Source organism: Lissotriton helveticus, chromosome 3_1, assembly GCF_964261635.1.
Source record: "Lissotriton helveticus chromosome 3_1, aLisHel1.1, whole genome shotgun sequence".
In the NCBI taxonomy this organism is placed as follows: domain Eukaryota; kingdom Metazoa; phylum Chordata; class Amphibia; order Caudata; family Salamandridae; genus Lissotriton; species Lissotriton helveticus.
In genome coordinates, this window is record NC_136061.1 from 1,056,845,127 (window position 1) to 1,056,868,318 (window position 23,192).

Consider the following 23,192-nt stretch of genomic DNA (forward strand, 5'->3'; position numbering starts at 1 on the left):
TCAAAGGTTTTTTAAAAACTAATGCCTAACTATATAACTCCTGAAACCTATGGTTTTTTCAGTGAATTTCAAAGTTTTTTTTAAAAGCTAATTCCTAACTATATAAGGCCTGAAACCTATGGTTTTTTCAGTGAATTTCAATGGTTTTTTAAATGCTGATTCCTAAATATATAAGGCCTGAAACCTATGGTTTTTTCAGTGAATTTCAAAGGTTTTTTAAATGCTAATTCCTAACTATATAAGGCCTGAAACCTATGGTTTTTTCAGTGAATTTCAAAGGTTTTTTAAATGCTAATTCCTAACTATATAAGGCCTGAAACCTATGGTTTTTTCAGTGTTTTTAAAAAAAAAATTGATTGGTTAACTGGCTTATTAAGTGTATCTTAGTGAATACATATATTAGCGAGTAATGTTTAAATATTTAAATATATGCATGAGTGATGTAATATGTGACGTCATCAGCAGTGCATTGCAGACGTGCAAGTTATAGTGAGTCCAACTAACTATAACGTGGGAATTTCAATGGTTTTATGCGAGTAAAATTTCCAGCTAACTATAACTGGTGTGAAACCTATGGTTTTTTCAGTGAATTTCAAAGGTTTTTTAAATACTAATTCCTAACTATAACTGGTGTGTAACCTATGGTTTTTTCAGTGAATATATATATATATAAAATTTCTATGGCAAAATGAAACCCCTCATTTTGTTCCTTTTCAAATTAAATGTATTAAGTGTTACCACTTTATTCCAATCAAGATGACTTCAGGTGTGCCATACTTTTGTCATAAGTAAGACTGTTAGCGTTCTAGTTGTTCTTTAGAACACTCTGGGACATTCTGTCATTGGGCTATAGTTGGGCTACATCTGGCTGATATTTGGGCTACATTTGGGCTCTTTTGTCTCTGGTGGCCATCTTGGGAGACTGCATATCAGAATTTATTTTATGAAATATAAGAGGATTTGAGAAGTCACTCCAAATGTGCCCTAATTTTTCTTTCTTCAGCACTAATCATAATTTCTATGGCAAAATAAACCCCCTCATTTTGTTCCTTTGCAAATTAAATGTTTTAAGTGTTAACACTTTATTCCAATCAAGATGACTTCAGGTGTGCCATACTTTTGTCATAAGTAAGACTGTTAGCGCTCTAGTTGTTCTTTAGAACACTCTGGGACATTCTGTCATTGGCTATAGTTGGGCTACATCTGGCTGATATTTGAGCTACATTTGTTTTTTTTTGTCTCTGGTGGCCATCTTTGGGCTACATTGGGCTACATTTGGGCTCTAACATATATATAGGCCAATGTAGCCCAATATATATTTTTTCAAAGTTAATTTTCGTAAAAACCACTGGAGCACATATCTTGAGACATAGCAAAGGCACATCGGGCTACCAGTCCCTACAATTTTGCCAAGTTTGGTGAAAAAACATTCAGCCGTTCGGGCTAAAAGTGAGTCCAACCGCCCTATGGAAATTAACATGGGGAAAACACGTTTTGGGACCCCCCTTTTATCTCTGCCCCCGCTTGACGAATCTCCCCCAAACTTTCAGGGAAGGAGCGGAGCGCCGCGAGGCAAAGTTAAGGAAAATGTCAGGAAGATTCCTCAACCGGCGCCAAAGTTATTCCCAATAGAATGTTGTGATTTCCCTATGGAAAACAATCCTAACTATATATACCTACTGGCTATCGCCAGTAGGTATATATATATATATATATATATATATATATATATATATATATATATATATATATTCACTGAAAAAACCATAGGTTATAGACCATATATAGTTAGGAATTAGCATTTACAAAACCTTGAAAATTCACTGAAAAAACCATAGGTTATAGACCATATATAGTTAGGAATTAGCATTTAAAAAACCTTATTTTACTCACACAAAACCATTGAAATTCCATATATAGTTAGTTGCACTAACTATATATCGCGCACCCGCAATCCACTGCTGATCATGTCACATATTACATCATTCATGACATGGTCAGTGACATCACTGATGACATCACTGATGACATCTCAAATGACATCACTGATGACATCACTGATGACATCTCAAATGACATCACTGATGAGATCACTGATGACATCATCCAGTGACTGTGTGTTTCTGTAAAGTTTAAATATGTTTTACATATTGAAGAATGAGTAGATGTATAAGTGTCTGGACGAAGGATTTAGTAGGTGCATGACTGAATGTATGAGTGAGTGATTAAATGTGTCTCACTGAGTGCATGGGTTAGTGACTAAACTGTCTTAATTTGTGCATCATTATGTCTGTTGTTCTGTAAACTGCTGCATGTGTTGATCAGTAGCTATATGATTAACTATATGGGTTATTGATTGATTGTCCAAGTATTTGTATAGGAGACTGAGTGTGTGTGTGGCTGGCTGGGAGGTGTGTGACTCTGTGCCGATCAATGTGTACTTGTATCAATGATTGTATAAGAAAGTAAGTATGTGTTAGTGTATGTTTGAAAATGTAAGGTGCTCTATGTTTAACTGTATAGACAAGAAAATGGAAGTGTGATTGATTCTTTACAGGACTGACTAGGTGTGTGAGTAACTCCATGGATGAGTGGCAGAGTGTAAGTGTCTGTATAGGTGTATGAGTGCATATGATAGTGTTGTAAAGATGAGTGATTGTATGTATGAATGATTGTATGGGTGAATGAGTGAATGTGTGTGTAGACGTAGGAATCAGTGAGTACGTATGTAGTAACTAGTATTGGTGTGTCAATGGTTTCAAAAATTATACTCTGTATTTAACACTGGGTGAAACAGAGGTTATATTAAAACGTGAGGAGATGCATTGTATTGTCACATGAATGATATCATCAGTGATGTGGTCATTGATGTCATTTGAGATGTCATCAGTGATGTCATCAGTGATGTCACTGACCATGTCATGAATGATGTAATATGTGACATGATCAGCAGTGGATTGCGGGTGCGCGATATATAGTTAGTGCAACTAACTATATATGGAATTTCAATGGTTTTGTGTGAGTAAAATAAGGTTTTTTAAATGCTAATTCCTAACTATATATGGTCTATAACCTATGGTTTTTTCAGTGAATTTTCAAGGTTTTGTAAATGCTAATTCCTAACTATATATGGTCTATAACCTATGGTTTTTTCAGTGAATTTCAATGGTTTTTTAATAGCAAATATCATAAGCTGTCGAATGTCAAGTACGTGGTAAGTAAAAACATTTTCGTGTTTATGCACACTGATCTGCTTTGAATACTGCCCCCCACCCCTCATTTCTATTAGGAGTACTCTCTCTTTGCAGATAGTGAAGGGTAGTTAACGCAGCCCTTTGCCCCCTTTGTAATACGTCGTGCCTGCTTCTCTCTCCATTTGATTGATTGTTCTCTTTGGTTCATTCTCTATTTACAAACAAGCACAGAGTCGCAATACTCTGTTTAGTCTTTGCAGATAGCGAAAAATCGTGTAAAAAAACAAAAGGAATCGAGCAAAATCAGTAGGCCACTAATGGGATCTCTTTTTGACCTCGCTAAAATAGAAACATTAGGAACAACCTGTTGAAAATAGCAATGCGTATGTACATAAGCGGCGTTCATTTGTGTTCACAGTACCCCTTGTTGATTGTTTCAATCGAGCATTGAATTGTTCGAAGTTAATTCTCTTAAGGATCTTCTCTACCTGCAAACGAGGAAGAATAGGAATATTCTCTCTCCCTTTGCAGATAGTGAAGGGTAGGTAACGCAAGCCTTTAACACGTCGTACCTATTTCATTCCTCATTGATTGATTGATTGTCCGAACATTGACTGTTTGGGAATTAGTTCTTTTTGGAGGTATTCCCTGTTTGCAAATAAACGTAGGAAAATCTTTGCAAGTAGTGAAAGGGTACGTAATGCGGACCTTTCTCCCCCGTTGTAATCTGTCATGCCTATCTACTCCCCACTGATTGATGCACCTTTTTCACCCGGACCATTTACTAGAGATACGTCATCTGGCCTGACCAGAGAGCACCCCTAGTGAAAAGGACATATGCAATAATAACGAAGTGATCACTGTATCCTGTTAACAGAAACTTTACCATGAAACAACCTGGAAAGAAAAAAATAGGAAAGCGAAAATCAGTAGGCCACTGATGAACATGAACTTTTATTAAACAACAAACAAAGAAACGATAACATAACGTAATGATAAAACCTATTAATGTCCTAGAAACAAGAAAACGTTAAAGTATGCCAGTGGTGAGAGACCAGAAAAACAGTCCGAGAAACCAAATCACCCCTCGCTGTCCCAACTCATGCACTCTGAAAGTTCAAAGTTTTGAGGAGTGCTTGTAACATTGTCTGAAGCCTATTTGCAATTGCTTCATCTTCACTATTCTTAAAGTAAGTGGGGGCTGTTGTGATGCGGTGCCACCCTGAACCGCTTGACGGAGGCCCCCGAGGGACGGTGTCATGTCGCGGACTCGGAGGGGGCGCTTGGCTCCGGCCCCCTCCCCAAGTCGTGTTGCCCTGGTGTGGCCTGAGATCGCCCCCGACATAGGTGGCCGGCTCCCGGGGTCAAGCGGAACTTTTTTCCTTTTGGTGACTCTTCCATTCTTCACCTTGTCCCACAATCCGTTTCACCTAAAGACACGCTGTAGTGGGGCACCCCTTTTCCGTTTCATTTGCCATTCAGCCCGCTTTTGCTACACTGTGCCTCTTCCGCTATTCAGCTGTTTACCGCCCGCTCTTTCGACTACAGCGTCTCGCTCACCATGTACTTGAGTTGCTCCCGCTCTTGCGGTGCAGCGATAGGCGGCTGCCACAGGACTCTCAAAATGGCGGCCATCTCTTCAGATTTGGGCGTGGTCCACTAAAATGGGCCTGCGACACCTTGGAACTCGGACGCTTGTCTGCTAGAGCTTGGGCTCCATTCTCGAAAGCGTCCCCTCATCCTTGAAGATTCTACAAAAGTCTTGGGGGCCCCCGACTCCCGCAGGCTTCTGGTGGGGAGCGCCTAGCATGATTGCTCGTGGAATGGCCACGACGGAGCTACGAAATGGTGGTGCTCTCATGCTAACGCCAGCTTCAGTCTGAAACATCCAGAAACACTGTAGACTACCAATTCGATCAGTTCCGGTAGCGCTCCAACGTGACCCGGTAGAGAAGAACTTGCCCTCCCCTCTTTGACTGATGGTTCTTGTTGCCTGTCCCTTCTGTTGTCATTTAACAGAACTATTTAGCCTGCTGAAAGGGGTTGTGTGCCGTCCGCTGGTTGGTGGAGACATTTTGACTATATTCTGGACCTGCGTTGTCGCGTAATGCGTCATATGACGTGCCGCGTTAGAAAGTTTAATAAATTATTAAACACAATAAACAATCCTTAAAAAATAAAAAAAAATAAAAAATAATCAACAAAACCAACAATCAATTAACAACAGTATTTGAAAAGTCTATCATTCATTTTTCATTGCAGTACGCTGCCCAGAAAGCTTCCCGGTTCCCGGACCGGGCGCTACCCACGCAAAAAAACAAAAAAAAAATTTTTTTTTTTTTTGCCCCGCGGGGCCGTTTTAAAGCCTCCACATTAAACCTAGGGGGTCAGGGAGGATCTACTATGCCCCCTTATGGTTATTTGCCCCTTTGTTTTGGCCTCCTCTTGTCTCTCGATCCTACCGAGAGACAAGATGGCGGCCGGTACGGACTTTTTGGAATGTTGACAGACGCCAGAGAACCAATCAGCTTCGCTTCACAAAGCTCCGTTGCGCGAAAAGTACGCGTCCTGGAGCGCTGCCCAGAGCGCGCTTACAGATATATATCTTTTTTTAAACGTTAATTTCTCAAAATCCACTGGAGCACATATATTGAGACCTACAAAAGGCACATCGGGCTACCAGTCCCTACAATTTTGCCAAGTTTCGTGCAAATCCATTCAGCCGTTCGGGCTAAAAGTGAGGCCAACCGCCCTATGGAAATTAACATGGGAAAAACGCGTTTTGGGACCCCCCTTTTTTCTCGGCCCCCCCTTGACGAACCCCCCCAAAATTTTCAGGGGCTGCTCAGAAACAAAATGTGCCATTTTCCTGAAAATTTCAGCCAATTCCGTCCACAAACGCCAAAGTTATTAGACATAGAATTTTCAAAAATCCCATAGAGAAAAAATCCTAACTATATATACCTACTGGCGACCGCCAGTATATATATATATATATATATATATATATATTACCTACTGGCGGTCGCCAGTAGGTATATATAGTTAGGATTTTTTCTCTATGGGATTTTTGAAAATTCTATGTCTAATAACTTTGGCGTTTGTGGACGGAATTGGCTGAAATTTTCAGGAAAATGGCACATTTTGTTTCTGAGCAGCCCTTGAAAATTTGGGGGGGTTCGTCAAGGGGGGGCCGAGAAAAAAGGGGGGTCCCAAAACGTGTTTTTAACATTGAGTTTTCCATAGGGCAGTTGGCCTCACTTTTAGCCCGAACGGCTGAATGGATTTGCACGAAACTTGGCAAAATTGTAGGGACTGGTAGCCCGATGTGCCTTTTGTAGGTCTCAATATATGTGCTCCAGTGGATTTTGAGAAATTAACGTTTAAAAAAAGATATATATCTGTAACAGCGGACCGGGCAGCGTCCCAGGACGCGTACTTTTCGCGCAACGGAGCTTTGTGAAGCGAAGCTGATTGGTTCTCTGGCGTCTGTCAACATTCCAAAAAGTCCGTAGCGGCCGCCATCTTGTCTCTCGGTAGGATCGAGAGACAAGAGGAGGCCAAAACAAAGGGGGAAATAACCATAAGGGGGCATAGTAGATCCTCGCTGACCCCCTAGGTTTGATGTGGAGGTTTTAAAAGGGCCCCGCGGGGCAAAAAAAATAATAATAATAATAATCGAACGGCTGAATGGATTTGCACGAAACTTGGCAAAATATTAGGGACTGGTAGCCCGATGTGCCTTTGCTAGGTCTCAATATATGTGCTCCAGTGGATTTTGAGAAATTAACGTTCAAAAAAAGATATATATCTGTAACAGCGCTCCGCTTCGCGTAACGGAGGTTTGCGAAGCTGATTGGTCATTCTGTCACTGGGCTATAGTTGGGCTACATCTGGCTGATATTTGGGCTACATTTGTTTTTTTGTGTGTCTGGCGGCCATCTTTGGTCTACATTGGGCTACATTGGGCTTCATTGGGCTACATTGATCTACATTTGGGCTCCAACATATATATAGGCCAATGTAGCCCAATATATATTTTTCAAAGTTAATTTTCGTAAAAACCACTGGAGCATATATCTTGAGACATAGCAAAGGCACATCGGGCTACCAGTCCCTACAATTTTGCCAAGTTTCGTGGAAATCCATTCAGCCGTTCGAGCTAAAAGTGAGTCCAACCGCCCTATGGAAATGAAGGAAATGAATGGGTAATTTGTAATTAGCAAATAGCTAATCGCAAACTAGGAATGGTAAAGAATCGCTATTTATTCCTTAAAGTTCGCTATTTAGGAAATGCAAAAAACTTTGATGATACATATGGCGGTTCATCTCTAACAAGATAAGAAGCATAGGGATACATTTATGATGACTGGCGCATCACCAGGGATGTGTTAGTCATTCTGTGCCGCTGTTCCGTCACCTATGGTGTGCTGCATTTACAATGCGGCGCATCATGGGGCAAAAACAGCACAGATGCGTGATGTATCTGTGCCGTAAAGGTGGCGCATTGCTGGAGTTGTATCGCAAGTGTGATGAAGCTCCAGCAAGGGTCGGGGGTGCCCCTGTCGCAGGGTTTCTGTTCTCACACAGAACTGTGGACAGAGGATTGGAACCTCGGCGAATTAGGGTGTCCCAAAACTCACGTTAGTAATCAAAAACTCCTTAGCAAGCTAGGTACAGTGTCACATTGGATATAACAAACTCTCAATGTTTAGACAATCCAGAATATGAACTTATAGTACCTCAGGATACGTGGAACTCATGAACAGTCGGTCGTTATATATTTCTTGGAAACCAGAACATGGAGTTAAGAAGAACACATGTGTATTTGAAATGTTTATTTACTAATGCCGTCTTCTCAGGCGTAGTATCTTAGATAATACAAGTACACATATTATCAGTAGCAAAATTACCAGCATAGTTACTAGTACATAAAAAGCGAATGGTGATAGTATGTTAACATGCTGTAAATGAATAAGAGTTAGCAACACTTATAAGCAGCCGCGGGCCGTGGAGGGAGTTACGGTGAGGCAGGGAGGCGGGGAGGGGGAGAAGCAGGGTGGAGAATACAAGTACACATATTATCAGTAGCAAAATTACCAGCATAGTTACTAGTACATAAAAAGCGAATGGTGACAGTATGTTAACATGCTGTAAATGAATAAGAGTTAGCAACACTTATAAGCAGCCGCGGGCCGTGGAGGGAGTTACGGTGGGGCAGGGAGGCGGGGAGGGGGAGGGGCAGGGTAGAGAGGGCTCCACCCTGCTTCTCCCCCTCCCCGCCTCCCTGCCTCACCGTAACTCCCTCCACGGCCCGCGGCTGCTTATATCTCACCCTCCCTAATACACATATTATATTATTTGCTAAGAAGGTCTCTTTGTGTTGGTTTAGGGCGTGCCCATACTTTAGTGTCTTAGATTTGAAGGAATCACATCAGCATACACCAGCTCTCTCTTCATGTGAACCGCATCAACTGTTGTGTATGTGTGTTCGGCAAAGCAATATAAAACCCGCCTCATGCACAGAATTGGCAGAAGTTGCACTTATCTTATGAGTATGAAGTCGTGGAGATCAGACCTCATAACAATTCTGTATCGTGTTGTTCTTGAAACTTTAGCACTCGCTGTACAGATATAGTTTAACAAGCAAAGCAGATAGTAGAGCAATAACATATTATTCTCATGTAAACCACGATGAACTACTAGGTGGAAAGCTAAAGCAACAACTAAGTGTCGTGTGCAGAAGTTGCAAAAAAGGAAAAATGGCGTTTAAACCGGTAATGAGCCCATGCTAACTTAACACGGTGTAAAGATATCCAGGACCTAGATGACACCTCCCCATGATCCGGAAACGAACTGAATAAGATAATAGAAGTGCCATCTCATGAGAGCAGATTGCAAGTTTATATGTGGACGGTCCGCAAGGTAAAGCATTAAAAACGAGGAAAATGTAATGCTAAAGAAAAATAAAACAGCCAAGTACTTTATCGAGTCTTAAGCCAATAGGCAAGGTAAATAATAAAAACTTGACAAATAAGTCAATGAATTGTCAATGAAATGCTAGTACTCAGCATATCAAACATGAAAAAGGTCTATGACATAACTGTGTATGCAAAATAAGCTGCAACAGCCTCCAATAGGAAGTCACCGTCTTCATCCGAAAACAGTTCAGCCATCCAATTTAAAAGCGGAAAAGAACATACGTACTCTCCCAGCACCGGATCCTCTATCACCATCAGAGGACAGCTCGGTGGGTTTTCAAGAAAGCTCTGTTCCAAGAAAGACTGTGCTGCCGCCAATAAATTCCAGGGACCAATTAGTCCATGCATCAATGCCACAGCCATAATCCTTTCGCCAGGACAAACCAACTCGTGAGTAATGATAGGAGTCATCAGCTGATTAAAGTCGACGTCAGGAGAAACCGGTCCGCAGAGACACAAATCAATGGCCCAATCGAAATCACAGGTCAGGCAGTGAAATACAGGCTGGACACAGGTGAAGTAGGAGAATCGAAAAGATAATCCATATGCCGTGCTTAATATCGCCAACGGCATTGTGCCATAATATTCTAGCATGCGATTGCGGAACAGTGTCAGCAGCTGCAGGGTGGGAGGTTGCATAGGAGGGACATCCATATTTAAAAATGTAAAAAAGCACAAGAGCGTCCGCTGGTAATGCAAGTAAAAATGCCAATCCACGAAGCAGAGTGGAGAAAATAGAATGAAAGAAAGCAGGGATGACTCCAAAGATTTTCTCAAATGAAGTCACGAGACCACTGGTAACAACTTTAAAAAAGTGCGCCAGGGCCTTTGTGGAGGATGCGTTAAAGATAGTCCGAACCATCTTGCTGAAATTGAAAGGCAAATCTGAATTGAAAAGGGTCTGCACCTCTGTACGGGTGTTCGCTATGTGAAGCACGAAAGTTTCACGGGCCGAACTCAAGGCCTCCTCTCTCTGAGACAAAAGAGCTCTTATTCTTGCCATGCCGTTGAAATCTCTCCCAAGGTTGGTATTTGTGGCCAGATTGAAAACTCCCTATGTTCATGTGTGGGAGAAAATAGAACATTTCTGCAGCAAATAACCCGTTCACTTACTGTTACGATAAAAGGAATACTTTTAATTAACTCAGAACAATCTTCATTATTGAGCATCAAATAACTACCATTTTCCAACAACTTGAACGTGGGGATGATAGCAGGAACTGGCGTGCCTTGCAACCCGCAAGCCATATTTGGTCGGTGTTTGTTGCATGAACCGTGTAACTGTATGTGCCTACACATTAGTGAATGATCTGGCGTCTCAGTGCATTCCTCTCCATTCAGATAAACTTCTTGATCATCTTTGAAACATCTGTATGTGTATGGAAGCGACCAGACCTCATGAAGAAAAGCACTACCTAAAGGTTCATAACGACCTATTGGTATATATTTCATACAATTTGAAAACGTATATAAAGCAAAAGGCAGCGTTATTAAACCGTGGATAAGGCACGTTGCCAAAAAACCCGCAATCCTCTGCTGATGATGTCACTGAGCATGTCATGAATGATGTAATATGTGACATCATCAGCAGTGGATTACGGGTAATAGTATCTCTAGTTTACTCCCCTATAGCTGTCTTTCTTTTAACATAAGTGTCTGTTTCCTTCCCTTATACTTACTGTTTTTGGTTCGCTTCCGGTTCGCGTACCGGCGAGCGAACTGGGAAGCGAACTAAGAGAAATAGAGGTTGGCACAGTTCCAAATATTGTACCAATTTTTTAATAACGGGGAGGTAGTTCTGAAAAGAACTTTTTTTTTATTGTTTTTGTTGTTTTATATTTTTTTTATTATTTTTCAGAACATTTTTTTACTTTTTTTGAATTTTTCTGAACAGTTTTATATTTTTGGGGGTTTTTCTTGGAGGGGGCAATGAAAACGATTCATTGTAAAGGGCTCAACAGGAGCAACAAAACAAAAAAAAAGTATTTATTATTTTGGGCGTTTCGTACAAACTTGCATATGATAGTCAATAGCTCTGTTGATCAGAGTGATGCTTCTTTCTCCGTAGCAAATGAATCCATCGCAAAATACGCAGATGTGTTTTACTTCACCAAATCTCATTTGTATATTTGGCACCATCTCCCTGCCCTCTGGTCCCGTTACTTCCGGTACAACAGATCTTCTGGCCATAATAGGGAGATTATCTAGGTCGTTCCGAAACTGTGCAGCACTGTAGTTGTTAGGATGCCACCTAGTCATATGGCGATGCATTGTGTAGTTTCCGAAACTGTATTTTTTCTCGGTTCCTCTGGACAGTCTATCTTGACATATAAGGCAAGTTACGTATCTTGCATTTACTTTTTTCTGACCTTTGGGAATTTTAAAAAATTGCCAAATGAAGTTTTCTTTCTGGTGAGACGTCCTGGGTTCCTCAGGCAAAAACTGCCTCTCTTCCTGCTCTTCCTCGTCTTCCTCTTCTTCCTCTTCTTGCTGAATTATAACTTGAGCAGGTGGTCCACTCTTCCTTGGATGTGGTGGAGGTGGTGGGGAAGCACCAGCTGAAGCTACTAAAGAAGCCATTGCTCAGTGATCACAAAGGGTCTTTCTCTCACAATGATGAAAGTCAGAGTGAGGAAAGAAGGAGGGATTTTCATCATTTGGGAAAAACAAGAGTTCTCAACCAATCAAAAGTGTTCATTTTAGATTATATGACCTAGTCTTACATCATTAGGAAACCAAAAGTGAAATGAACCAATGAAAAGTGTTATTACCAAGTCACATGACTTGCTGTGTTTACGTTAAGCGCTTTGCAGGGCCTCCCGGTTTGCTTCCAGAAACCTGCGCTTTGCGACTCGCTTCGCGTACCAGTTCGCTAACGTAGCACGTCATATGACGTATCACGCGACAACGTGAAACGTCATGCGGACGGGAGGCGTCACGATGTTGTTTTCTAACGCGGCACTTGCGGTAAAGAAACGTTTACCGGCTCGCGGTCTATTTCGCGGCATCAAGGTCAGCTAACGGGAAGCTTCCCGATTCGCGAAGCGGGAACGAAGAAAAAAAAATATTTAAAAAAAAAATTATTCATAAACATATAAAATATATTTTTGGATTTAAAGAAGAATACATTTTACAGCTACAGATATTAGCTGTTAAAAAACCAATGAAATTCACTGAAAAAACCATAGGTTATAGAAAATATATAGTTAGGAATTAGCATTTACAAAACCTTGAAAATTCACTGAAAAAACCATAGGTTATAGACCATATATAGTTAGGAATTAGCATTTAGAAAACCTTATTTTACTCACACAAAACCATTGAAATTCCATATATAGTTAGTTGCACTAACTATATATCGCGCACCCGCAATCCACTGCTGATGATGTCACATATTACATCATTCATGACATGGTCAGTGACATCACTGATGACATCACTGATGACATCTCAAATGACATCACTGATGACATCACTGATGACATCTCAAATGACATCACTGATGACATCATGACACACCAATACCAGTTACTACATACGCACTCACTGATTCCTACGTCTACACACACATTCACTCATTCAGCCATACAATAACTCATACATACAGTCACTTATTATTACAACACTATCATATGCACTCATACACCTATGCAGACAGTCACACACTGCCACTCATCCATGGAGTTACTCACACACCAAGTCAGTCCTGTAAAGAATCAATCACACTTCCATTTCTTCATCTATACAGTTAAACACAGAACACCATACTTCAGTGACATCACTGATGACATCACTAATGACATCTGAAATGACATCACTGATGACATCTCAAATGACATCACTGATGACATCATGACACACCAATACCAGTTACTACATACGCACTCACTGATTCGTACGTCTACACACACATTCACTCATTCACCCATACAATTACTCATACATACAGTCAGTTATTATTAGAACACTATCATATGCACTCATACACCTAGTCAGTCCTGTGAAGAATCAATCACACTTCGATTTCCTCATCTATAGTTAAACACAGAACACCATACTTTTCACACATATACTAACACATACTTACTCTCTTATACAATCACTGATACAAGTACACATTGATATGCACAGAGTCACACACCTCCCAGCCAGCCACACACACACTCAGTCTTCCATACATCCAGTCATTCTTCAATATGTAAAACGTATTTAAACTTTACAAAAACACACAGACACTAGATGATGTCATCAGTGATGTCATTTGAGATGTCATCAGTGATGTCATCATTGATGTCACTGACCATGTCATGAATGATGTAATATGTGACATCATCAGCAGTGGATTGCGGGTGCGCGATATATAGTTAGTGCAACTAACTATATATGGAATTTCAATGGTTTTGTGTGAGTAAAATAAGGTTTTCTAAATGCTAATTCCTAACTATATATGGTCTATAACCTATGGTTTTTTCAGTGAATATATATATATGTATATGTATATATATATATATATATGTATATATATATATATATATATATATATATATATATATATATATGTATATATATCGTGAAAGCAAATGTCCCAATATGAGAGGAGCAAGCAAAGGCTGGTGCTGGCGGCGAGGTTCAGGACACCCTCGCAAAACAATGTTTTCAGCAATGATTCTTCAAAGGAAGACGCCGCACACTACCACGATTATATGACTTATAGATTTATTTTCTGTAGGTTCCCCACCTACGCGTTTCAGACAGACAAACTGTCCTTGATCACGGTTACAAACACGTGTCCATCGTTTATGTTTATCATTTATACTTACAAACTCCACTTAGCTGTTAGGATGCATTGTGGGTTCAGTAGTTTTTTGTTACATTTATTTAACTTGCACTGCGCTATTGCCAGCCGGATCGCGGCATTATGGCGGCCAAATTGAACATTATTGTTAATTATTAATGATTTGCGCTGTAGCATATGGCAAACCGCCATAGCTTTTGATATGTTTGTTTTTCAGATCGCGCAAATTGTTGGGGAAATGTTTATGGACTGAGTGTCCATTGGTTACACTTTGTGGCTGAGTGCCTGAGCCCCTGGTTGAATCATTTTTATTTTTATAGTTTAGGCTGAGTGCTAAATGGTTCAATTGTGCCGTTTGATGCTTTGATCAACAGCTAGCTTAGCGCAGAGATGAAGAATCTTAATTTTATTTCTTTGTCACATAAATTGCACTTTAAATCAAACTTGCGGAAGAATGTTCAAAAACAAGGATTAACTGTCTGTAAATGGAAATATTCAGTTCATCAGAATTATAAGTGTACATAAAGTTCTTCGTCCATGTTAAGACCCCACGGGTGTCTAGTTTTGAACCTGATAATTAGTTTGGATTCCAGGCGCCTTAATCTTGTTACTCGATCACCACCTCTTTCGTTCTCCCCCACCATGGCAATTCCTGAGTATTTCATATTTTTCCATGTTTTTCCAGGGTGTGTCTTGAGATGTTTTGCCGTCGCATAACTCATGTCGTTGTTTTGAATAGCTCTGGTGTGTTCGAGTATTCTCTTTTTAAGTGAGCAGATTGTTGAGCCAATGTATCTTTTGCCGCAACAGCATACAATTTGATATACCACGAATTGTGACTCACAAGTTATCTTGTCCTTTATTTCAAATGTTCTTCCTTTTGGATCTTTTAAGGTTTTGATATTCTGGCCAATTGTGCATGCTTTGCATGTTGTACACTTGCTAAATCCCAATTGACGCTTTTCTAGCCAGACATGATAGTGAAATACAAGACAGAAAGGAACGCAAGTTTAAGCGTGATGAAGCAGACTTCGAAAATGGGACCATCTTCACCGTTGCCAAACGCTTTGAAACGCTAAAATTGCAACATCAGGCTGGATCATCAAATGTACAATATGATACCACTGTCAGCGAAACTGAGTCCGAAGTAAGTGAGGGGGAACAAACCAAAGTGCCACCCAAAAGGCTTACTTTTTTAAAGGAGATGGAAATGCTCCACAAAGATCAACAGACCCCAAAAACAATAACGTTCAATTTGGCTGCCATAATGCCGCGATCCGGCTGGCAATAGCGCAGTGCAAGTTAAATAAATGTAACAAAAAACTACTGAACCCACAATGCATCTTAACAGCTAAGTGGAGTTTGTAAGTATAAATGATAAACACATATATATCAAAATCAGAAGGTAACCCTCATGTGGAAGAAGCCTCGAGGTAAATGATTTTCTCCGCATTTTAATTCAAGCTGCTGCATACAGGGAATAGGCAGGTAATTGTGATCATGAATAACATCATCCAGACCGGTTCTGGGACTTCAGTCCCTTCTTCAATGGCGTTCTGTTGATTAAAGGCAGTTTTTCGTCGCGCACTTTTATTTCCGAAAGCCTGCCTCAGTGGGCGTGGCCATGCAAATGGCCTTCTGGTTCTCGTAGTGCTACGATGTCTTTCTCATGTGAGTCTGTCTTTGTTCCATCAGCAGAATATAAAAAAGTTTAAGAATTTAAATTAAACTTTTTAACTTTTGTTAAAAAAATCCGAATCCCTTAATTTAATTCTGTACATAGCTTTTCCCAACACATCATACATATTGAAAATAAACGTATTACTGGAGTGACGATGTTTTGTCTGAAATATTCTTGAAATCTTTTATAAATTGAATAAACATTTCTATTAATCATTTATTAATTATTTGGTCAATATGTAATTTAATGGACAATGTGCTGTAATTTTTGTAATATGTATTGCTTTATATTTTATATTACATTAGTTTTAATAGTTTTTCAACCGAATATTAAATGTAATATTTTTCGCTTCTAGAAGCCCATGGAGGGATCTGGTACGGTGGCCAACTAGTAACTAATAAAAGTTATGAATAGTAACTAATAGTAACTTTACTCTCATAAATCTTGTTGTACAATATTCCGTTATGGGTCAGAGACAGCCTACATCTACCTAGTCACCACTTAAGTGCAAATCTACACTCAGAAACCATGAGTAGCAAAATAAATGCAGTTTTATACATAGGTAAAGTAGTAGATCTGCACAAAGATACAACTACATTTCTAGATTTACTTTTTTGAATCATGTCCTTAGTGTGCATAAGGGATGTCTGTGGTGCATCTGGCCGTGCATTGCCTATTCCACTTGTTGGTGATGATGGCACGGCTAATGTGTGTGCTGTAATCATATGCTTGTCGTAGGTGGATGACTGTCCTTCTGTGTGTGATTTTGTTATTCTTGTGTGTGACTTTAACATAGAGTTTTGGAGTTTTAAAAATAAGAATCAATTTCTGACAGTGTTTTCTTGTGTTCTTCCAGGGCTCTGGTTGTGATGCTACTGAAATACCAGACGAGGTCAAACTAATTGGATTTGCCCAGTTGAGTCTGAGCTGATGTCTCCCGTTTGACAAGCTGCATAATCTGGTTGTGGAGAGGTCAGCTGCATTGAGAAGGAGAAAAGACAACGCACACTAAATCCTGCTTAGTATTTTAGCAAGTTACAAAGTCAGGGCATGAAACAACCGCAGCTGCTACTCAGAAACATGATAACGATTTCTTACCATTCCACTGGGAGCATTCCAAATCAAAACAGAAAGAAGCTGGGTTCTTACATGAGGGCGTTTTATTTATTGGTTGCAAACGTGTTTGAGATCTGAAATATATTTCTTCCTTTATGATACATTTCAGATCAGTGTATCGGTATGTCGGCTCTATGCTATTGCCTCTTCTGTGCATTATTTAGAAAATATTCTAATTATGATAGACAAGATGTATTAGCCAAATCGAAATTCTAATTTTAAATTGATTGTTGAATTTTATTTTCATATATATATTTATGCATTAAATAGCCTACCTATAACAAGTGAGACATTATATGCTGCTTACAATCTGTCCTTTAACAACAAATATTTCTAGATTATTTGCCATCTTTAGCTTTGGAAAAGAGCGAATTATGCATTAGATAGTTTCATTTTGTTTAGGCATTTCAAATTATTGCCCTACTGCTGAATGTCTAGAATGATGAAGGTGCCTTTAACACATTAACTTGTAAGACTGTGCCTGAGGATACTTACTGTGAGAAGATCATAACTTCGAATTTCAAGTTTAGCACAATAAATCGAGTCCTTTTTTGGAGCATCTATTTGCTTGAATACAGAAAATGTTGCCATTAAGCCAGTCTGCTTAGTGTACCATTCTTGTATCCCTTAAATGGCATGGGCGAACCAAAGGAAAGTTGACAAGCAAAATCCCAGGTGTACTTGAAGTTATTAAAAGATATAAGGATGACATGCAAAGCCATAATAAAGTAAAAAAGACTGTGCAATGCCTAAACGTTTTTGTAAAATCTGAGAGTCAAAAATAACAATTGATGGAGACTTTACTTTCGGTGATCTTGTGAAATCAACCCCATGAAATGAATAAACATTATTGGACTAAGGGCCTCAACTGTTCCCCTCTTTATTTCGTGTTCTATCGTGATCAATACAGAAGCAGGCTAAGGAAGAGTGAATTTGGTAAACGACTCAGTAATGACACATTGAGGGACTATTCTACCTGCTTTGGACAAATGCAAGCTCTCTATTTATTCACTTTGGTAAGGTAACGTCCACTAAATTGCCAAATACATAACAAAAAGAGACGATTTAGAGCACTTAGTAGCAAAAAGAGGAACATCATTGTGAACAAATGTAACCCCAATCTCATCTTTTTTAATCACCGTATTTATTTTTCAGAGTACCACCCTGCGTTTGACAGTACTAAAACTTTATTGAGTAAGGCAGATCAGAACGCCACCACAAATTAGCATGACGTCTGCCCACCACCCTCACAGATTCCACGTCACATTTAGAGGCAGGGGCGGCTGGTGACATTTGAAAGTGGTGGGGGCGTAAATACTGCACTGTGGCGAGCGTGCGCAGCGAGCGAGGCCCAACCACCTACGGGGGATTCGGGGGTTCTCCCACGAGAACATTTTGAAAAAAGAGTGGGCAAATGGTGCATTCTTAAGCATATTTGAGAAAGAGGTATCTTGGCCAATACATCTCTGGGAGTAGCCAGACAAGTCTCTTTGCACTTGCACAGATACATCTCTCTCCCTGCATTCGCATAGGCACAGTCACCCTGCACTCATAGACCCATTACTCACCCTTCCCTGACACATCACTAAGCCAGCATTCACCCATCCACATCACTCACTCTGGCACACTGCTCAACCTGCACTCACACAGACATCACTCACCCTGGACTCACACAGGCACACTGCTCACCCTGGACTCACACAGGCATCACCAACCCTGCACCGTCACAGACATCACTCACTCTGGACTCACACAGGCACACTGCTCACCCTGCACTCACACAGACATCACTCACCCTTCAATGCACTCCACTCAGTCAGTCAGTCAAAAATACTTTATTCGGTTCATATCAAAACCATAAAAGTATACTACATAATTCATCAGAGTCAAGACATAAATTTAAAAAAAAGATATGATACATTGATTTGTAATCCTATCACAATGATTTCATATATGTATAAAAACATACATTTATAAATATTGATAAAAAGGATAAAACCAGCAGAAAGAACAATTTAAGAGAAATGAAGCGCTTTCTCCTACATCCTAAGTATACCGCTAAGTACACTGTATCCAGTTAATTTTCCTCCTCAGTCTCAATGCTATTGTCAACAAATTTGCTATATTAAAATTCTCCCATGTACTTGACAACAGCTGTAAATGTAAAAGGGCAGGTCTAACTTGTCTAAAGCCTTTGTCTTTAATGAGGGGAATGATAAACTTTTTACGGATAGGGCATAAGTGCTTACAAAAAAAGATAAAGTGCATAGTGTCTTTAATAGAGAATCCATCACAAGAACAAATCTCCAGTTCCGACTCCTTAGTCCAACCTGGGCGTTCTGTAAGGAGAAGGTGAAATTTGTTCTAAACTTGGTCAATAAAAATCGATGATTCTTGTTATTGACGATTCTCAAATAAGGTTCTATACCTCTGGTAGTTGTTAACAATTGATGAGCCCTTACAGTTGGTTTTCGTAATTCATTTTCCTCTCTTTCCAAATATGCCAATGGTTTGTATGTCTCTTTAGCCCATTTCATGTCCCCCTTCAGCAACTTGTTTGGGGAGTCAAACAATTCCGGTCGACCCAATTTGGTTGCCAGTTTTTTGATATAGTTCAACCAGGGGATAGAATGGCCATACTCCAGTGCTAAACAATCCTTCAAAATCTTGTGGTTCAGATCTAATTCAGGGTTCAGACAAATAGAAATTAGCGGGGCCAAGGCTATGCGATCTTCCAGATATTCACCCCACACTGTTGGAGAACAATGTATCCAGGTGTAGACTGGGGGACGCATAGCATAGATTTCAGGAACTTGTCCTCAGCCACCTGCAAGGCCTTTACATTTTTTAACCCCCACAGGTCAGCTCCGTACATAGCTATTGAAGTGCATTTGGCGTCATAAGTTTTCAACACTGCCTCTATAGGCTTCACACCCAGTTTACGTGCGAAACCCAGGACAGCCAAGATAGACCTAGCAAAGGCATTACGTTTGGCAACCAACTGGGGCAACCAGGTAGAATTATCATCAAAGATTACCCCCAGGTAGGGACATCTTGTAACCCTAGATAAAACATTCCCTTCACAGATCATAGTCTTAATTCTTTTGGGTTTACTGCCCACGATCATTACATGTGATTTAGGAAAATTTACACTAAGATCCAGCGCCTTCATAAAATTAGCAAATGAATTTAAAAGACATTGCAACCCCACTGCTGTGCGTGCTAGTAAGGCGGCATCATCAGCATAAAGTAGTGCCGGGATAAAAAAATTGCCAGCCTTTGGTATGTCTTTACACGCCTCGGTTAAGACAGCACCTAGGTCGTTTATGTAAAGGGTAAAAAGTAAGGGGGCCAAAATGCAGCCCTGCCTAACTCCATTGATGATCCCAATCTTACCCGTACTGTTACCCAAACGGTCATACCTAACTGTAGCTGTGAGATCCCTATGTAGATCAGCAAGAAAATACACTATATTTTTATCAACACCTAACTTGAGAAGCAATTCCCAGAGTTTGGACCTATTCACTCGGTCGAAGGCCGAGGAAAGGTCCATAAATTCTAGGTGCAGAGTACCCCTTGTAGCAATTGTGTATTTCCCTATTAGCAGTTGAAGGTTGAGGCACTGATCTATAGTGCCTCGACCTTTCCTGAAGCCATATTGTAGGCATGAGAGGGTATCTGTGTCTTCCAGCCAAGAAGTTACTTTACCAAGGACCACTCGCTCTAACACCTTCACTGCAGAATCAATGAGGGAGATAGGGCGATAACAACTAGGATCCCCCCTGTTTCCCTTCTTAAAAATGGGTACGATGACAGATTTGGACCAAGTGTCTGGAATACCTGCCAAACAGACTCTATTAAAAACGTTGGTTAAAACACTAGACCAGGTCTTGACATCTGAATTAAAGAGGTCGACAGGAACGCCGTCGGGACCCGGTGCCTTGTTACTAGTCATCTTCCCGATTGCGCCTGCCACCTCTGACTCTGTAACCGTTAAAGTATAGGGATCTAAGATAGGGGAAGATATGATCCCCACCCCAAGATGTTCCCCTTCATAGACTGACTTAATATGAGAACACCACGCCTGTTCCTGAATACCACAATCTAATTGGTCATTACATGGGTCGTGGAAAAAGGGTTTATAAACGACAGCCCAAAATTTAGCACTGTTCCTGAGCACGTCTACGGAGGTTAGTTCATCCCAGGCCGCCTCCCTGATCTCCCGTCTTCTGGTATCCAGAGCTTTCTTATAATTTTTCCTTAATAGGGCCACAGTGGCCTTATTCACTGGTTTACAGTTCAATGCGGCTTTAAGTTTTTGGTTAGCTGACGAGCAGTTACGATCGATCCACTCCAGCTCAGCAGAATCCTTGACTTTCCCCGTATGTCTAAGTTCTGCAGAGACCTTGGTACAGATTATTGAATAAGCCTCTAAAACCTCCTTGTTCCCTGCTTCCAAGTTCAAGCATGTTTCCAACTCAAGTCCTACTTTAGTTATTAAATTGGTTTGGAAATCTCCAGGTATGATTCTGCTCCATCTAAGTCTACGTGCCTGATCAGTCGGACAAATGTCTGATTTGTCCGTTCTATTTTGAGCTATCGTAGGCTTTATGATCAGATCCGAAACACTGAGGACCACTGGATTATGGTCACTAAAGTGTGACCACACAGGCAAATATCCATGTATCCTATCCCCCAGTGTTGAGCTGATGAAGATGTAATCAATGACAGAATTACAACCATTCCCCTTAAAAGTAGGTATCTCCTTATCCAACATTATTGGGAGCATCAAACCATTGTCTGCCAGGATGGTCTCGAGGAGACCGTCCTGTGCAGAATGTTCAAAATGAGTGTCCCCTTGTTCTACAGGTCCTAATAGGTCTAAAGACAGACACTCATCCGGACACCCATGAATATTAAAGTCTCCCATAATTATAAAGAAGCAATGAGTTTTATTGACCTCCTTGTATTCTGCCAAAAACAAATTTAATGCGGCCAAGTGATCGGTCGTGGTGACTCTATCAAATGAATTATAAAAATTGACGATTAAAATAGTTCCCACCCCACTCAAACAAATTTGTACTGCCAAACTATTTCATGAGCCAGTATCTAGATGGGTGTGAGTGCCAGGGATGGTAGCAGAAATTAGGGTGACCAAGCCACCCTTCGCCTTCCCCATGTTCGATTGGACCGCCGGGATGGAGTAACACGAGTAACCATCCAGACTCAAAATGTTACCCGTGTCCCAGGTTTCCTGTAATCCTATAATATCGGATGTATGACGTTACAACGCATGCTTTTACATCGCATGCCTTTACAACGCTGTTTTTACAACGCATGCCTTTACAACGCATAGTGCTTTGGGGCGCTGGATAGTGAATAGTTTAATTTACTATTCCAACTCCAGTCCCTGTGGATAGTAGGGAAGGTGTTGGATAGTAAATTAAACCTATTCCCTATCCTAGAGCGCCCCCCAGCGCAATGCGTTGTAATGGTTTGCGTTGTAAAAGTTGCGTCGTAAAGGCACTGCGTGGTAAAAGTTGCGTTGTAAAGGATGTTTCCTAAGGATGTCCATACTAATGAACTCTCTCATGCTGGGTCATCTATTTTGTTTTTAAGACCAGCCACGTTCCAGGTTTCCAACTTTATCAAACTATCCCGGGGACCTTTAGCTCTTTCCGCTTTCGCTGCATTGGGTATACTAACTGCAGTAACAGGGGTAATAATAGTTTTTGGGCTTCCTAGTCACTCGTTTTCACCAAAACTTGAAAGATTATCAAATCTGTTGAAAACGGGGACAGAAAAATCATAGGGTGATCTCCCTTTGAACAATCCACTATTTATTTGTCCAATCTGACGTGGTGGATAGAAAATGCCCAATGGGAGTATGTTTACATACTCATTTTGGATTCAAGCTGACCCTGCCTATCTCAATATGTCATCAACCAGCCTGGGGGATCTGAAGCTAATGACGACACAGTCGCCCTCTAAGCTTTTTTTGGTCTTACCCACCCATGGGACCCTCCTAACCATCTTGATATTATTTTCCAGGTGTTCACCCAGATCTGTTTTATTTGACAAATAATACAGGGTTTTATTTCTTAGTGAGGTCCAGTGTTCATTTTGACCAACCTTAATTTTCAGAACATTTGCAAGGATTATCGTATAGGGGCAAGCCTCAGCTGGTAAATTTATTGGTAACTGTTGGACCCGGCCTCGTGGCGTGGTCCTACCCCTCCCGCATGGCGGGCCCCGGACGGCATCGGCCCTCCATCCAGCCCGGGTCGGCCTCGGGCACACCTCTGCACGCCCTCCAAACCACCAGATCCGCCACCCGGCGGCCCACAACCACTGACACGGCACACTCGGGCCGCCCCAGCATTGTCGGTCCGGTGCCCACCTCGGACCCTCATTCCAGGCCCGAC

General features: G+C 40.8%; 1 protein-coding gene across 1 annotated transcript in view; it reads left to right on the top strand.

Moving 5' to 3' along the window:
* STK39 (serine/threonine kinase 39) overlaps positions 1-17,628 on the top strand; it is a 1,578,058-nt gene extending 1,560,430 nt beyond the window's left edge. The window contains exon 17 of the mRNA XM_078681624.1: positions 16,508-17,628. Coding sequence (XP_078537750.1) covers positions 16,508-16,582 — 75 coding nt within the window. The 3' untranslated portion in view covers positions 16,583-17,628. The remainder of the gene's footprint in view (positions 1-16,507) is intronic.
* Positions 17,629-23,192: the final 5,564 nt, after the last annotated feature.